At 46.6% G+C, this 18502-nt stretch overlaps 2 protein-coding genes across 11 annotated transcripts in view; one reads left to right on the forward strand and one right to left on the reverse strand.

Moving 5' to 3' along the window:
- Nucleotides 1-8120: 8120 nt before the first annotated feature.
- LOC142764862 (uncharacterized) overlaps nucleotides 8121-18502 on the reverse strand; it is a 77963-nt gene continuing 67581 nt past the window's right edge. Inside the window, exons 4-6 of the mRNA XM_075865399.1 lie at nucleotides 13726-13880; nucleotides 13534-13646; nucleotides 8121-8364 (exon numbers count right to left, since the gene is read on the reverse strand). Coding sequence (XP_075721514.1) covers nucleotides 8321-8364; nucleotides 13534-13646; nucleotides 13726-13874 — 306 coding nt within the window. The 5' untranslated portion in view covers nucleotides 13875-13880 and the 3' untranslated portion in view covers nucleotides 8121-8320. The remainder of the gene's footprint in view (nucleotides 8365-13533; nucleotides 13647-13725; nucleotides 13881-18502) is intronic.
- LOC142764860 (uncharacterized) overlaps nucleotides 15824-18502 on the forward strand; it is a 95777-nt gene continuing 93098 nt past the window's right edge. For 5 of the 10 annotated variants that reach the window (XM_075865396.1, XM_075865397.1, XM_075865389.1 and 2 more), the window contains exon 1: nucleotides 15824-15933. In XM_075865396.1, coding sequence (XP_075721511.1) covers nucleotides 15841-15933 — 93 coding nt within the window. In that variant the 5' untranslated portion in view covers nucleotides 15824-15840. The remainder of the gene's footprint in view (nucleotides 15934-18502) is intronic. The other 5 variants (XM_075865398.1, XM_075865391.1, XM_075865394.1 and 2 more) reach the window with 2 other exon arrangements.

Genomic DNA, 18502 nt, shown 5'->3' on the forward strand with positions numbered 1-18502 from the left:
TGCATTTGGGGGTGCAACTGTGCGTCTCACGGGCAGATTCTAGAATGTTCATCCCGCTCTTGTGGTACTTTTCTTTTTTCTTCTTGCTCTTGCGGCATACGTCGGCTTGGTGCCCCACTTGGCCGCAAGCGTAGCAGATATCCACCTGCCTTCTCTACAGCGAGCATTCCATGTACGCCTACACGCACGCGACGTGCCTTGGTACGCGTGAACATTCAAACAATACGACCACGGCTCGCGTGTTCTTGATTCTCTTCACGTCAATTGCTGTTGGATTACGGCTGTTCACAATTGCCTCGTCGAGTTGGGGCTCAGTGATCGACGGGTCTATGTTTCTAAGTACCCCTTTGCCGGTATTCTCCGGAGCCGCTACGTAGGCAGATACCTCGAAGGCTCGAAAGCTTTCGTGTATTCTTCGTATGGTTGCACAAGCCTTGGCAATTGTTGTCCCTGGAGTAGAAACAACGATAATGTTTTGTACCTTGTTCAAGTAAACGACGTCTTACTCTGCCTGTTGGTCCATGAGAGTTGCGGCCATAATCAAGGAATTCGAGAGTGCGAAGTGGTCCACTATGCAAACGTGCATGCCTCCCTTGGGACGGAAAATAACCCTGAGGTGTTCTATCGGAATGCCGGGCAGTCGGGAGCTGACTACAACCCTCTGAAATGTTGATGGCGTTCGTTTGTAAGGTCCTTTTTTCTTAGTCGCGTCTTCACTTTTCGCGCCAGACGCAGGCGTCACGTTCCTCGCCTGGTCTGGTCGTCTTTGATTACCATAGGTAATAATCTAGCCCGCGTCGAAAAGATCATCTTGCGTAGCGTGCATTCCTTCCACTGCGATTGTCTGGGGCATTGCGTCTGGTTTCGTCGAACGCGGACCTGACGGGGCCCGGCTCTGCGGCGTGTGCGCCGTAGTCCTGGTCAGTTCTAATGTCGAGCCTAGATGCGGTCAGACTCAGCAGCCGGTGCACCGCGTCGACTGGTCGAAACCTGATAAGGTTTCGAAACATTCACTCACTGCGGAAACTGCAATATCCTCGTAACGAGCACTGAAGGGCCGTTCACGTAGGTCCAAAAACTTGGCACTAGTTGTCGAAAAGATGGCTGAAATCACAAAGAAGTGGGAGCTGACACAGACATGTTCGCACTCCTCGGCGCCACCTCGCGTCTCTTGCAAGCCGACCAGCCCAGCGCGCCAGCTTTTCCACAACTCGCACCGCCAAGGAACACTTCACACCTGGTCACCAGCCCTCAAAAGGATCCTGCGCTGTTCGCAGGGCTTCCAGGTGATGACGTTGAAGACTGGCTCGAGGTGTATGACCACGTGAGTGCCATCAACTGAGATGAGCCCGCGAAACTCACAGTTATATTTGGGACACGAGAAGGATGGCCAGTCGGTACACGGCGCATGAATAAAAGGGAAGTTAAGGAAAAGAGGCTGCCCATACAAAGACTAAGCCGTTCTTCTCGGAACGCGTCTTCCTCGTCGAACACCGTGAGCCTTGTTCACCGCACCTTGTGCTGGGGAGTCACCCGCATGGCGGTAGCGCTCTCACCGTGAGCCAGACGGAGAAATAACTGGTCGCTGTCGTGATACGGCTCCCGACAAGATAATGTGACGCCATGCTGTAACAATATGTGTGGATATACGGCATAATCGTGCCTACCAATGCCAGACAGCCGACCAGCCGTTTAGACAGGCTTGTTGTCGCACTGAAATATCATTTAAGCTGTACGTCGTTGAAATGATAGATTTCTGCGTAGCCAATGCTCGGAGGATAGCAAAGTGTGGGAACGCAAAGGCAAAGACCCATCTCTGAGGAGAGGGCAGTTGTTTGCTCTATTGGTGCAGAATCGAGTAGGGGTTCGTCCTACGACGCTGTCTCAGGTGAAACGGGAGGTATTTAATGAAGAGAAATAGAGAAAAGGGAAGCTTTGTGTTCGGGCATCAGATCGGGAAGCAGGAACAGAGGTTGTACTTAGCGCAGACTCTAATCCGAGGTTGATACTACGTTGAAAGGGGACAAAGATCGTGCTTTGCGCAGACTATGATCCAAGGTCGATACTACATCGATACGTTGGTGTCGATGTGCTGAGTATACGAAGGGCTCGGCAAGTAACGCTGACATTAATATTAATACAGCCCAGTGCTTACTGTGTGGTCAGTTTAGTGGTCACTCCGGCCTTTGTTTTCAAATAAGTGTCAGTGTGTAACTAAACAAAAATTTGCCAAGCAGTGAGCAAGCAGTCTAGTCCTTCAACGTGTCGTCGTGATTATCTGAACCATCGGGATTACATCCATCGTCCCAATCTTGACTCTCACCTACGTTGAATTCTACTTGAGTGGCGACGCAAAGCGTGGTTTTTAACCACGCGCCAGATTTTCCGACACGGCTCGCCTTTTACCCGTCAGCTCTACCGGATTTTCGCCAACCCGCCATTGCGCTTGGATATCGCCAAGAAGAGGCTTGGTGCACGTGTTCAACGCCCCGGCGAGCCTTACACTTCTTACATCGAAGATGCTCTGGCCCTTTGCCGCCGCATCAACAACTATATGGCGGGAAACGACCGTGTGCGCCACCTGATAAAAGACATTGTGACTGTCGCTTTTGATGCGCCTGTGGTGCCGAATCCTCAGACCGTAGCCGATGTTGTCGCTACCTGTCACTGCCTTGAGGAGCTTCTGACCACTCGGGTGTAACCTAATATTTCTGATCTGCGCTCGAGTCATGACACAGTAGAGCTGCGCGCATCGATCCTCTCTATCATCTGCCAGGAACTTCATGCACAGGCTTCACCTCGCCACCTTGATATTCGAACGACGCCACCGGCTGCTAGTTTACGCGACGTCATGAGGGAGGAAGTGGCCTTGATCACTGGCACACCACTTCCAAGCTCACATCCCGTGCCCATACTAAGTTAGCTCACGTTGCTTCAACGACGTCTGCTCCCCACCAAAGCTTTGCCACAGTGACTGTATGCCACACCTGTTCCGAGCTCACAACCTGTGGCCAAGCCAACTTATGCTCAAGAAGCTGCTAGGACACCTGCTCCCCAGCAAAGCCCAATGCAGCTACCAGCACCCGATGTGCATGGTCCGCTTAACTCACTCGCACCACGACCATGTTCCCAGCCTTACAACGCCTGGTGCACTACGCGGCCGACTTGCTTCTATCGCTGCATCTGTGGTCATCTTTGAAGGTTTTGCCGAAGCCATCAGCAAGACGAAAGACGAAGCCACGATGACTTTGAACGGGACGACGTCTGCTCCACGTGACGACCCTATCGCCGGCTGTATCAGAACAGCACACGTCGGTCGCCGTCTCCGCAGAACTTTGGCTCAGTTGGCAGTTCCCATTTCTCACTCCGTCGCTCACCTTCAACGATGCGGCGTTCTTCTTCTCCCCTCCGACCTTCTGCTTCAATTCCAGACCAACAACTGGAAAGCTGAACTGTGCAGCTTCGGAAGAGAAAGCTGCATATTTTAAACTGCGTCAAACTCCTCTGGACCGGCCATCAAATGTTTTATTGGTGTATGTTGAAGGTATACAGACAGGGGCACTGGTAGACACAGGTGCATCACTTTCCGTGATTAGTGCAGACTTTTGTGCCCGCTTGAAATAAGTTAGGACGCCATAAGATGGCCCTCCCCTTCGTTGCGCATATTGAGTTACTATTCAGCCTTCAAGTGATTGTTTAACGACGGTAAAGCATTGGTCACCACCTTGAACCCAACTTCTTTGCCAGTGATGCAACCCCAGGGCCCTGCTGTGCGCTGCTTCGCTGACAGCGAGCCTTTTTCGCTGGTTCTCCTTCACGCTGAATCACCGCCTTTGCCTGCTACAACTAATATCAAGGCTACCACTGTTGCTTTAGATGCTACCATAACTCCTCACCTCACTGCCGAGCAAAAGAGAGACCTCTTAGACCTTCTCCAAAAGCATAGCCTTTCGTTTGACGTACATTTCAAAGTTCTGGGCCGCACCTCCATTGCAGAGCAAAGCATCGAAACCGAAGGCAGCTCCATTGTGCGCCGCATTGTGCGGCTTCGGCGGAACAAAAAATCATTGAGAAAAACGTCGGCGACATGCTCAAACGGGATATTATTCGACCTTCATCCAACTCTTGGTCATCTCCTGTGCTGTTGGTCCGGAAAAAGGATGACTCTGTTCGTTTTTGTGTTGAATAAAGAGCGCTCAATGAGATCACGAAAAACGATGTATATCCGTGGCCACGCATAGATGATGCCCTGGACTCCCTACAAGGCGCAGAATATTTATTCAGCCTTTACCTCCGATCCGGGTTTTGGCAAATACCTATGCGTCAAGCAGACAAGGAGAAAACGGCGTTTGCAACGCCTAACGGGCTTTACGAGTATAACGTCATGCCTTTTAGCTTATGCAATGCTCCAGCAACATTCGAGCGCATGATGATACTGTCTTACGTGGTTTCATGTGCAAAATCGGCTTATGTTTATTAGACGACATCGTAATTTATTCTTCTGCTTTTCCTCGGCACCTTAAGCGTTTGGACGAAGGTCTAACGTGCATTTCGAATGCTGCCCTTCAGCTCAATACAAAAAAGTGCCACTTCGTCAGCAAAAGCATAAAAATATTGGGTCACCTTCTCAGCAAAGATGGCGTTTGACCCGACCCCGACAAGTTTGCTGCCGTAATTAGTTTTCCAGGTCCGGGCAATCAAAAACGATTGCGAAGTTTCGTGTGCCTGGCGTCTTACCTGCTTATCAGTCCTTTTGATGCCATCGCGGTGCCGTTACTCAAGCTTCTGACGTCAGGAATGGCTTTCACTTGGACTGACGAGTGCGAGTGTGCTTTCCAAGCCTTTATGGGTGCTTTGACATCAGACCCAATCCTTTGTCACTTCGTTGAGTGTGTGCCCACTTTCCTGCTCACAGATGCCAGTGGCCACAGAATCGATGCTGTCCTCCTCCAGCGCAACGACACTTCGCGTGAGTGAGCAGTTGCGTATGCCAGCCGCACACTAACACCTGCGGAGCAGAACTACCTGTTAACAGAGCAGGAATGTCTCGCTGTCTTTTGGGCCATCGAAAAGTTTCAACCTTATCTGTATGGACGATACTTTACTGTGATTACAGGCCACCATTCTCTATGCTGGTTGTCCTCACTAAAGAGTTTGTCTGGGTGCCTCGGTCGCTGGATACTCTGTTTGCAAGAGTGCACTTTTGACATTGTATACAGTTCTGGCTAACAGCATCAAGATGCCGACACTCTCTCTTGCTGCCCTCTCCCACTTTCATCTCCAACCACGCATCCTCGCCACTTTCATCTCCAACCACGAATCCTCAATGCCCCTCAGGTGATCAAGCGGCTTCCTCTTCACCCACGTTATCACCCCTGGCAGTTGCTGGGTCACTATCTTTAAACAGCATCGTCCAGTTTGCCGCGTGCCAACGTGACGACCCCTTCTGTAACCGCATCATCGGATACTTAAATGGCTCGTCTTCTCCCGCTAATGCCACAATACGTCGTCAGCTACGGCAGTTCAAGCTAGAGAACAACGTCCTGCAGTGCTATACTTACAATGCGGATAAGCGTCGGTGGGTGCCAGGACTTCCCCACTCACAGCGAAAACAAGTTCTCGAAGCATTGCACGACGACCCATCAGCTGGACACTTAGGATTTAGGAAGACCTACAACCACGTTAGGAGCCCTTTCTTTTGGCCTGGTCTTTCTATTCTGTGGCTTATTATGTCGCTTCTGGCGCACTTTGTCAACGCCTGAAACAACCAACGTTAGCTCGTGCAGGCTTATTACAACCCATTTCATGTCCCGATACACCTTTTGTCGTTTTCGGAATAGACCTCGTCGGGCCACTTCCGGTAACGCCAGTGGGCCACCGCTGGATCGTCACAGCTGTCGACCACCTCACACGATACGCGAAGACCGCTCCTCCACGCACTATGTCTGCCTCAGACGTTGCCGCCTTCTTTTTAGAAGCAATTGTGTTGCGTCGTGGTGCACATCGCGCGTTATTGATTGACCGAGGCAAGGCCTTTCTGTCCACGATTCTTGACGAAATTCTAAAAACTTGTGGCACAGTTCATAGGACCACATACGTTTACCACCCACAGACAAATGGCCTGACAGAACAATTCCACCGGACTCTAACCGACATGATATTCAAGTACATCGGACCGAACCACGATAACTGGGACAAAATCTTGCCATTTGTAACGTTTGCACACAACACCACTGTTCAACGAAGCACCGCGTATTCACCTTTCTTCCTCGTCTATGTTCGTGCGCCGACAGTCACCATTGACGCCTCTTTCTTCAATGTAACGACAAAAGCGTCCACGACTAAGCCAGAACATTTTGTCTCCAGGCTCGCTGACATACGGCAACGTGCTCAACTCAACATGGAGGCCAGTCAACAAGACCGCAAGCAACACTATAACAGCTTTCGTCGAGACGTCACCTTCCAACCTGGAGATGAAGTACTACTTTAGACACCTGTTCGTACACCCTGATTGTGTGAAAAGTTTCAGTCACGCTTTCTCGGATCTTACGTTTTTTGTGAACGAACATCTCCTGTCTATGACCTTGTTACTTCCGTAGAGGGTTCCTCGGACCGTCGTTACCGTGCCTCCGAGATAGTCCACGTTTCACGTCTGAAACTTTTTTTTCGCCATACTTTTCCCGCCTAAGTCTCGGCCGGGCTGGCCGCTTAAGTGCACGGGGAAAAAGATTGTGAGCATTATTTATGCGTCCCATTTTTTATCTGCACATGCTCATCATCACCACTGCAATTCAGGTTGTGGGGCACATACTCGAGACAATATAAAAGTCTTCAGGGGAGGGAACGCCATCTTTATATATATATATATATATATATATATATATATATATATATATATATATATATATATATATATATGTATAAATATATATATTTATATATATATATATATATATATATATAGTGGGAGTAATAATTCAATGGGCCAGTTAGTCTTCGTGAAGGTATGGGATATGGCACAACGGGAGCGTTGTCAACAAGGATAAATGTACTTATTTCCCAACAGTTTCGGGAGGGGTCCTCCCTTCATCAGGGGATGAGTTATACTGTTGGGAAACTGTTAGGAAATAAATATATTTATCCTTGTTGACAACGCTCCCGTTGTGCCATATCCCATATATATATATATATATATATATATATATAAGGCATATTTTAGAAATATACACAGAGACTGTGTGCAGTGGATAGCGTGTCCGGCTTTTGTTTTTTTGTTTCCGGTGGTAATGGGTTCGACTCCACTTTGCAGAATTTTTTTCTTGTTTTCGGAAGTGAATTTTATGATAGTAATACGTAATTGAAGCCATGGTGAGCCCCGGAAAAAAGGGTTGTGTTAAAATTGATAGCGACCAAACTAGATCTGAGAAATAGGCTGTCTGACAAAGTGCCTGATGTAGGCACATCGATGAATAAATGGTGCACTGTGTGACGTGAATGGACTGTAGAAAAGACAGCACTGCAAAGATCTCGTCTTGCGTTGTTCAATTGAGTATTGTCGCGTTTCACGATCAATTATTTGATCCGACAAGTGAATATTGGCATTGCCTTTATAGCCACCTACAGACATTCGACGCCGTGTGTTAAGAAAGTACTGTTACACAAGAAAATCAGTTACACTGCAGCGACGAGTAGAACAATTATTTCCATTCTCTATTACACCCTATGTTTATGCTCCAATGCAAATACAATAACAGAAAGTAGGCTCCCACGATCACAGGTTGAAATACATTTATTAGTATAACGCCACTGACACGGACTAAGTATTTTGTGGTGATGTGAATTTCACCATCGATATTTCATGGAAAAAACAATGGACCCATAACGTGGCGGAGAGCTTTGGCCTATCTTTTCCGAATTGGGGGCAGCCCGCTACATGCTAGTTCACACCCCGACGGACTTAAATAAATTTTTTTCAATATCATATTGTGTCATTGTTAAAAAAGCAACCATCTTAGCATTATTATTCATACCAATGAAAGAACGTAAACTTTAGTATGGGCCACCCATCGGGGCTGATTATAGAACAAAAAAGAAATTGTACATTTTTTGCAGTAGACTTTCTTCAGATACAATTTTTCTTTGACGTCTTTCTTAGAACTCATTCCACGTCTCTTGTTTCACTGGTGCGTATAGGTAGGGGAGATATGTATTATGTGGCACGGTATTTTTTGGCCAAATAAATCATAATAATACATTTAGTAGTGCATTCTCAAAACATCGAAAGTATTGAATATAGTACAGAAATTGAAGACTTGCCGTTTCAGCACGAGTGAAGCCAGGGGGAAATGCTGAGGCTAATCATGCCTGAAAAAGCGACGGTGCACCAATAAAACATAAATACAGGCAAGTACATACAAGTAATATTTCCTTTTTACAAAGTATTTAGAAGTTAGTGTTTGCAAGTAGACGGTTGTTTGTGTACTTTTCAGCGTGATTTCAACCGAGGTTTACCCAAATTAACGTTACACCTTTTCAGAATAATCCGGTGAGTGGCGGGCTGTGAAACACGCAAAACTCTAAACAATTTTCGTGCGAGCAAGGTTAATCTGCAGGTTTGTGCAGCTTGTCAGTAATAGAGTATGGTTAAACCAGGCTACTCTACATTTCAGCATGTTACTCAGATTTTATTATTTGAAGGTATGTTCGGAATTGTGAATTTCTTGAGAATAATGACAACATTTACGAAATACTCTTCTGATTGGTGGAAACACTATATCAAAAGAGGACGTAGACAGCCTTATCAGACTTCGACGTGTCGTTGTCGACTTTACGACATAGAGCCAGCACGTCCTGTATATACGAAATATGCGGCCCTGTGGACGTCTGAACACGTATAGACAACTCTTTTTTTGTAGCCGCCTTTCGACCGATGCGCTTCCCAAGTAAGTCGTGAAGCTTCGCCTTGAATGTGTCCCAACTGCCCATCTGCTCCTCATGGTTCTCGTACCAGACTTTGGCCGTGCCTTTCAGATAAATTAGCACGTTGGTCAACATGAGAGTCGGGTCATACCGGTTGAGCCCAGTGGTACATTCGTAGTCAGCTATCCAGTTGTCAACATCAACGTCGTCGGTACCGCAGAACCTTCCTGGCTGCTTCGTATGCGTCGGCACGCACGTAGTTGGGGGTTGGGTTGGTGAAGGCGTTGCCGTGGATGATAAAAGCGTTGCCGAGGCCGATAGAGAGCTGGCCGTGGGACCAGTTCAGTATTTCATCACGCGAACTCCGATTTGACGACCACTGCGGAGCTCCATTGTAAGGCGCTTTGTTACCCAGCACGTCCACAATTTCGTTACGGGGATTACAAACCCACGGAAGAGAGAAACGAATGTACTTCTAATATTTACAAGTAGGTGTGACACCCAAGGGCAGCTAGCATCTGGCGCGACCATACGGTAAGCACTGGGCTGTATTAATAATAATGTCGGCGTTACTTGCCGAGCCCTACGTATACTCCGCACATCGACACCAACGCCTCGATGTAGTATCCACCTTGGAACATAGTCTCGTCTTGTCTCCTAGGAGATCTTGGAACATAGTCTGCACAAAGCACGACCTTTGTCGTCTTTCAATGTAGTATCAACCTCGGATTATAGTCTGCGCTAAGCAAGACTTATGTTCCCGCTTCCCAATCGCTTGCCCAAACACCAAGCTCCCCTTCTCTCCATTAATTTCTCTTCATTAATTACCGCCCGTCTTATCTGGGCCAGCCTCATGGGACGAACCCCTACTTGATGCTGCACCAATGGGGCAAACAACTGCTCTTTCCTCAGAGATGGGTCTCCACCTCTGCGTTCCAATCTTTGATATCCTCCGAGCATCGGCTACGAAGACATCCATCATTTCAACGACGTACAGCTTTAATGGTACACCAGTGCGACAACAAGCCTGTCTAGACGGCCGGTCGGCTGTCTGGAGTTAGTAGGCACGCTTTAGCCGTATATCCACACGTATTGTTACAGGATGGCGTCACATTATCTTGTCGGGAGCCGTATTGCGACAGCGACCAGTTATTTCTCCGTCTGGCTCACCGTGAGGGCACTACCGCCATGCGGGTGACTTCCCAGCCCAAGATACGGTGAACAAAGACTCACGGGGTTCGACGACAAAGACGCGTTCTGAGGAGAACGGCTTAGCCTTCGTCTGGGCAGCGTCTTTTCATTATCTTCCTTTGTTGTCAGGCACCGTCTACCGACTGACCATTCTTCGCTTGTCCTGAATATAACTGCGAGTTTCGCAGGCTCATCCCAGTTGATGGCACTCGCGCGGTCATACACCTCGAACCAGTATTCATCGTCGTCACCTGGAAGCCCTGCGAAGAGCGTAGGATACTTTTGAGGGCTGGTGATCAGGTAAGAAGGGTTCCTTGGCGGTGCGAGTGGTGGCAAAGCTGGCGCGCTGGGCTGGTCGGCTTGCGAGAGACACGAGGTGGTGCCGAGGAGTGCGGGCATGTCTGTGTCGGCTCCCACTTCTTTATGTGATTTCAGCCATCTTTTCGACAACTTGTGCCAAGTTTCGAACTTAAGTGAGCGGCCCTACAGCGCTCTTTACGAAGATATTGCCGTTTCCGCAGTGAGTGAATGTTTCGAGACTTCATCAGGTTGTGACCAGTCGACGCGGTGCATCGGCTGCTGAGTCTGACCGCTTCTAGGCTCGACATTAGAGCTGACCACGACTACGGCGGACACACAGTACAGCCGGCCCAGTGAAGTCCGCGTTCGACGAAACCATAAGAAAACATTCGAAAAACATTCGACAACATCGTGAGTAATCTGAAAGAGGCGGTTCACAAGGCAAGCAAAGAAATCTCCGTGGAGTTGGTGGTACCCGCAATAGACTCTAGGCTAGTACATTTCCTGGAGGCCAAGAACGCACTTCATAACAGATGGAAGAAACAAAAGCTGAACCGGCGGCTCAGAGCCAAAATATCCCAAATCACAAGAACTTAGAACAGCATGCCAAGAAACTCGCTGCACCGCAATGGAATGAGGTCTGCAACGAAGCAGACGGCAAAATGCGCAAAGGAAGCAAATGGGCCCTACACAAGAATCTGTTTACTGACAGCACAAAGTCATCTAAAAGCAGCGCCCGGTTGTAAATCGAGAGACTCGTCTACATGAACACTTCGGAAGGCTGCGATCTACAAACCTTTGCTGACGAATTGGCGGACATATACTTACCACTTGAAGGAAAATCTATACCGTGGGACAATCCTACATCTGAATATCAGGGAACCCCACAGACTGCGTTAGGTAGACCTTTTGAAGTTGCGGAGGTCGTGCAAGCCTTGAGGGACCTCAACGAATGGTCGGCGCCCGTCCCAGATGGAATCTCAAACAAGCTTCTTAGAAACCTTGACGACGCAGCGATAGACGTCCTGACAGAAAAGATCAATCAAGTATGGTCTGATGGCAATGTCCTGGAGGGGTGAAGAACGGCTAAGGTCGTTCTCATACCTAAACCAGGAATGCCGCTGGGACCAGAAAAACATGCGCCCGATATCACTTACATCAAGCCTGGGGAATGTGGCGGAACATGTCATTCATAATTGTATTAGCGGACACATTGAGGACGAAGGCCTCTTTCGCCTCAATATGGTGAGCTTCTGCAAATCCTTTTTGACAGACGACGCTATGCTTCTCATCAAGAGGGCCATACTCGATAACACGTCTCTAGAATTCAAAATGATATTGGCGGTCGATCTGAGGAAGGCCTTTCTCACACTGAAGCATGAGCACATTCTTAATGAGGTTTCCAAGTTGAGCCTCGGCGAAGAGTTTTCCAACTTTGTCAAGTCTTTCTTGGCAGATCGGAAAGCTACAATCAGTATGAGCCAAATCAAGAGCAAAGAGTACACACTGGGTAACGTTGGTACACCTTAAGGATCAGTGTTGTCCCCGCTTTTATTCAACATTACAATGCACAACCTGTCTCAGTGGCTCCCCGACGTTCCAGGCATTGGCTATGCAGTATACGCGAACGACTTCACCATATGGTCCGCGGAGGGCCCACTTGGGAAGCTGGAGGGAAATCTACAACGAGCACTCGATGCCACTGAGGACTTCCTGACGAGCACGGGGATGGAGCTATCTTCTGATAACTCGGACCTCCTCCTGCACAAGCGTTTTCCGAGGCGGGGGCAGAGATTTATGGGAAGCCTATTAGTCTGCGATTGAGAAGTGAAAAACCAATTCACATCTGTGAATCACTAAAGGTTCTAGGCATGACAATGGGAAAATACAGCAACAACAACATCGAGGCACTCAGATGTCTCGAGAAGAGCGCTAACAGCTTCAGTAGGGTCATCTCTAGAGTTGCCAACAAAAGAGAAGGGCTGAAGGAGGATAATCTCATAACAGCCTTTCATACGTTCCTCTTCAGCCACATTATTTACGCCGCGCCTTTCCTAAAACTTACAAAAAAGGAACTTAATAAGATCGACGCCCTAATCAGAACGGTGCTAAAGCGGTTCTCAAATAAGCACAAACACGGAGCGGCTCTTACGCTCAGACTGGATAACACAACAACGGAGCTCTTTGAAGCTCAACAAAAAGCGCAGCTATGCCGATTGTCACTTGCCAAAGCAGGCAACAGGATAGTCTCAGAAGCTGGGCTACAACCCCTCTTTATGCCACAAGAAAAAGGGAGTATATCTGCTGAGATAAGAGGGGCCATATGTGTCGACCCGGTCACCAGGAAGAACCATCCGGTGCACAACGAAGGGCGCCGACGAGCAAGGGCTGAGTACACCATGAGGAAGATTGGGCGCTCAAGCTCAGCTGCCCTCTTTGTCGATGCAGCCTTATACTGGAAGAAGGATGCGTTTGTCGTCACTGTTATTAATGAGAAAGGATGCCTAGTAAATGCGGCCACGGCGATCACCAGATTTACTCACGAAGCCGAGGAGCTCGCAATCCCGGTTGCTATTCACGAACGAAAAAAGGGATGTCACTATATTTTGGACTCAAGAACAGCCATCCAGTCATTGTCATACGGCTTTGTCTCTACTACGGCTGCTCACATCACGAATAAGGTACCTACTTAGGAAAATGATGTGGAAGTTTCATTGACACATATTGCATGGTTCCCGGACCATATGTGTAATCTCTCGTCTTACCCGACCGGAGATCCGAACTAGAGGGCTCAGCTACCCGCGGCGGTGGGCGGCCCTCTCAGAGGGGTAGCGAACGAGAATGTATGAACTTCAAGGATCAATTGATTACATTTCACGAGATCACCACAGCTGATAAACTAGGGTACAGAGTTTTCCATCTTCCACACCTTTAGTTGAATGAAGGTCAAGCAGTTACACTTCGGCAACTACAGATGCAGACTTACATCACACCAACCATACTGCACAGACTCGACCCAGATTTTTCACCTCGCTGCCCGCACTGTCATCACGAGTACTGTAATTTCGAATACATGCTCTGGTTGTGCCCCTTGAATTCGGGGTCACAACTACCAGACCAAACCTTGGCCGTCCAGAAGGCCTGGGACATCGCCGAGAGAATGATCCCGGCACCATCCTGGGCGGAGCCACCTGGCTGAGCTAGCGGGGCCTCCGGTGCCGTCCAGTCTCTTCCACCTTTGGACCAAAATAGAGTTCTCACTCACTCACTCACTCACTCACTCACTCACTCACTCGGCTTGCGACATTACCATACCCAATTCGTTTAAGTGGCGGCCTGAAGGAATCTGCAGGGATGTGTTCTAGAAGACGCTGGGGGTGTCCGAGAGCACGAGAGGACGCAGGAACCGGGCAGCAGTCTCCACCACTTGTAAGATGGCGTCCAGTAACCTCAACACGCTTCATTATTGTCTGGAAAGAACATATTTTAGGGTCCCTGCAGGAATCGTATGCAACTATGCTGCGTGGCAATCAGCATTCTACGCAGAGCCACGACGGGTCTGGAAGCTACTTTTCAGGTTGAACCCAGAGTTCATAAAACATCAATTGGGAATATAGTGCTTTCTATTAGTTTTTATAAACATCACATATGCACTAATATGATACAGCCTTCACATCAGGCAGAAAGAGGAAGCAACAAAATGGGAGAAGGCAGGGAGGTTAACCAGAAAGGCATCCGGTTGGCTACCCTACACTGGGGGATTAAGGAAGAGGACACATCAGGCAAACGTTAATTGTATTTAGGTGTCATGCAAGTTAATTTATGTAGGGAAGTAAGCGCTTCATATCTACTTATCGCTTCTGGTGTTCCTAATACTCATTTTCTTGCTGGCACTGTTGCGCAAGGTCAAGCGCTGCTTATGTACACTTCTGCAAGTGTTCAACACATGTCTGTGCATGCAGTAGTTGTACATATAATTTTCGTCATTTCAAAACATGTCGCTCTATAAAAAATATCAACATGGTCACCATCCCATCGCATGCCTCACATAACGTGATTTCCAAGGGTACGTAGGATCTGCCGAAACTTTTACTGTATCAATGCTATACTCGGCGACAACATTTCTTGGCGCTGAAGAAAAAGCTACGGAGGGGGAGCTTCTGCACATGTAGAACTACGCGTAGTAGTCCGTTTTAGTGCGTATCTCGTAACAATATGAAAAGTGACGGGGGCGCACCATTAGCGATTCATGTAGACGCAGACGCCGCTTAGCGTTAAACGTGCACGTAAAAAGGCGGGACTCTTTGGCCCGTTTGAAAACGCGAAGTCACAACGAATAAACTAAAGTAAATACGACTATCGTATTGGCGGGAGCGGCGCACTGGCTCAAATAGTTTTACGTAGAAAATAAAGGGCGAATTTTAATATTTCAAGGTAAAAATACGGGCGCTGTTGTGGAACTACATTCACTGGCGTTAAAAGGCCCACAATTTGGCTCTACAGTTTCCGCTCCAATTCCAAGAAAAGTTGTTGCCCAGTGTAGTTGAATACAAATTGTGACAGCCGTTATAACATTGCCTTAAGACGGCACTCGGCAACCGTCCAGATGCCGCCGATTAAATTACGGCCGTGGTGGTCTCATTTAGATGGTGGCGTAATGCTAGATGCCCCAGTACTGTGCAATGTTAGTGCACGTTAAAGAACACTGGACGGTCGAAGTTTACGAACATCTCTTTTAAGGCGTTCCCCTTTATCCTACCAGGTCTTGGAATGCAAAACACCATATTTTCAAAAGATTGTTATATTGTTGCGCGTATAGAAGGGTACTAAAGAAAGTGTATGGTATTGTAAACCTGGAACCTTGAGCTACCAGAGTATTTTGTTAGCAAATTGAAAGAGAAATGGTTCCCTGCAAAAATTCTCTTTTATTTTTGATCTAAATGGTTGCAACATGCTACATTATAGCGTGTACGAAGTGCAAGCGCTTTCACGTGGAGATTAATGGGTGGAGAAAACACCTGGACAAAAGTTTCAGATATTTGCACTAAAAACTCAACGGTGAATTTTATCATGACAAATTTCATTTCCAACACATTTCTACTTTCAATGCAGCGGAGTCTATAAAGTGTGACGCGTGGATACGTTGACAATATATTGATGAAATTCCATATATTCACAGTTATTTTAAGCTAGTTATACATTGTAAAAAAGAACTAAAATATAATAACTAAGAAAACATCTGTCATCATAAGTCAAGTCAAGGGCGGGCATAGCAGCATACAGTAAACGCTGCTCCAGATGTTTCATTGTAATATGTGTAATAGCTGTAATGTAATATCTGTAATGTAATAGTGCATGCAAATTATATATAGCATGTGGCATGAAGAAATATTCACTTCGCTTATTCGAGCAGAACTTTTTGGTCGCAAGATGAGCATAAAAGTTGGCTGCTTTTTGCTTTATTTCGTAGTAATAGTGCTGGCATTTTTCGTGGACGAATCAGTAAGTCCTAAAGAGAAAAAAGTAAGTAGGTATCTAGCAGTACTGAAGAATCGAAATACAATGACAAAAACTGATTTTCGGACTATGGGAGTCTTAAACTGATGCCTTCATTGCAGCTACTTATTCTTGGAACTTAGGCAATGTCTGTGAATATTTCTTTGCGGGTGTCTGTTGTTGTCTATTAATGAAGTCATGAGGTCGTCTGGGTTTTTATATTTTCTATAATAGGTGAAGATAATGTAACACTTGAATCTTTACTTCTTATTAATGCCACCGTGTCAAGCAAGTACTCATATCACTTGCGATAGGCACCATATGCCTATCATGCACCACGTAAAGACGTCTAAAAAGCCGGAATTCACTGACATGTGCTTTCAGTTAAGCATGTGGTGGTTAGCATTGCTTTTTTAGAGGCAAAGCTCCTTAAGCCAAGGGTCGTGCGTCCCCGATGTATGTAGTAGTAGAACAAGGCGGCCACTTCTCGTTTAGTACTTTGAATGTCAACTGGATGGCGGTACTTGTATATAATTAAAATATGATGAAAATATGCGAGATGGTGTCACTTGAAGAGCTTACTAGATGGACGGACAGACAGATGGACAAACGGACGAACGATGAACACACAGACAGACAGATGTACGGACAGACAGACAGACGGACGATCGCACAGACGCACAGACAGGCAGACGGAATGACAGACAGGTCGACGAATGCACGGACGCTTCAACAGATGCTTCAATGAATGCACGGATGGACGGACGCGCAGACGAACACATGAACGGACGCACAGATGGACGCGCAGTCGGACGGAAGCACAGACGGACGGACGCTCGAATGGTCTTACGAACGCTTTTTCCCACTCATAATCATTCACTTCATCGATATGCAGGGATTTTATTACATTCAAAAGCGGCAAGCTTGTCTCTGGAATTATATGTAATCTTGGTTGATTGAGGCGTGTCCTGCCGCCAGTTAGACACCGCAATATCACTGGCACATGCACGTTGTGGTCACAAGTCTTGAATTGCGTTCTCTTGTAGACGAAAGATGGGTTCGCCGGTTGAGTAGAGTATAATATCACATATTATTCAGCATTTCAATTTATTTTTCATTCATCAATTTTGAAGGATGACTATCGCAGTTGTGTTAACTAGCATATTTCTATACCTAAAGACATGATCGTTAGTCACCCTTCAGTATCGATAGATGAAAGAAAAAATTAACGGCTGAGTAATATGTGACATTTCGCTGCATCTATTAAACGAGTTATTGGTTTATTTGATGGAAAGTACGATGCTGTTTTTGCTGACGTGCAGCAATCATGCGGTGTTGAAAAGTATAAGTAATCGGTTTTCTTATTGAATAAAATTATTTTTCAGTCTGCGCTTGACCTTGTGTCATTTTCGTCTGTGTCCTCGCAAGTGTGTGCTATAGCATCACTATTCCGCAAAATTAACTAGGCTGTCTGCCCATATTACTGCGAGCCTTGTTGTCCGCGTCCATCACTGTGCACAAAATTGAAACCGAAATCCAACACCTGCACAAACTTCACTGTAAAAAATGACTTTATTTGTACGCCAACCAAGTACATTGTTAAAAATATATTGCAAAGGCATTTACTGCGGAGAATACAGCAGGTAAAAATGGTGGTCGTTTATCACCAGCCAACGTCGTCCTCTTTTGTCCCCTTACTTTATTATGCAAATGACTGCGACATCGTAATAATATGACAATACAATTCATGATCACATGCGCCGTCCGTCCATGAGTGCACTCGTGCATGCGCTCGTCCATCCGTCGATCTGTCTGTCCTTTCTACAAGTGGGCGACTTCAACGGGAAGAATATGGACCTTAAGACCTAGCCTCACCCACTCGTCATGATACACCTAATGAAGCTGTTTGAATTTTTTCAATTGAACTTAAGCTGGTACGGGCGCAATGAACACGTCACTTCTAAATAGGGAAAAAACCTAGCCTACTTTAAGCGATGCTTACATATTGCATGCACTGTTACAGGGCTTGCAGCCTAAAATCGCTAATCAGGCTTTTGCAATATGCCTCTAGCGATTGGCACCCACATCTTGATTAATTGTGTAACGTACTCAAATCAGCCTAAAATAAATAATGCCTGTTAAGGTTGGGCTTATATACCCGTTACAAAAGTGCATCTGTCTTGAAGGAATCACAAGATATCGTGTTTAGATTCACCTAGAACAATTGCCGGTTCTCGTTTTTCATAACACATAACATGGTTACGCTCCATTTGTTTAAGCTCGTCATGGCAAGCTTCCAGACTATAAATGCGGCAAGAACACGTCAATACATTAAGGCTATATCCGCCCCGACCAAATTTGATCTATGTTCGCTGTCAGCACTATTGATTGCAGAATGGAGCTTTTTTGCCAGGTCTATCATCTGGCTTGCAAAATCATCGCCATTTAAAGCTTCTCTAATGACGTTTATCTTTTTTTTTCAAAGAAAACCCTTCGTAGGTTAAACGTGTCTGCATATTTTGTAAAAAAAAAAAACGTTGATTGAGATGTGAGGTTTAACGTCCAGAAAGTAAAAAAAGTTAGAAATTGATACTAT

This window comes from Rhipicephalus microplus, chromosome 6, assembly GCF_043290135.1.
Source record: "Rhipicephalus microplus isolate Deutch F79 chromosome 6, USDA_Rmic, whole genome shotgun sequence".
Taxonomy (NCBI): Eukaryota; Metazoa; Arthropoda; class Arachnida; order Ixodida; family Ixodidae; genus Rhipicephalus; species Rhipicephalus microplus.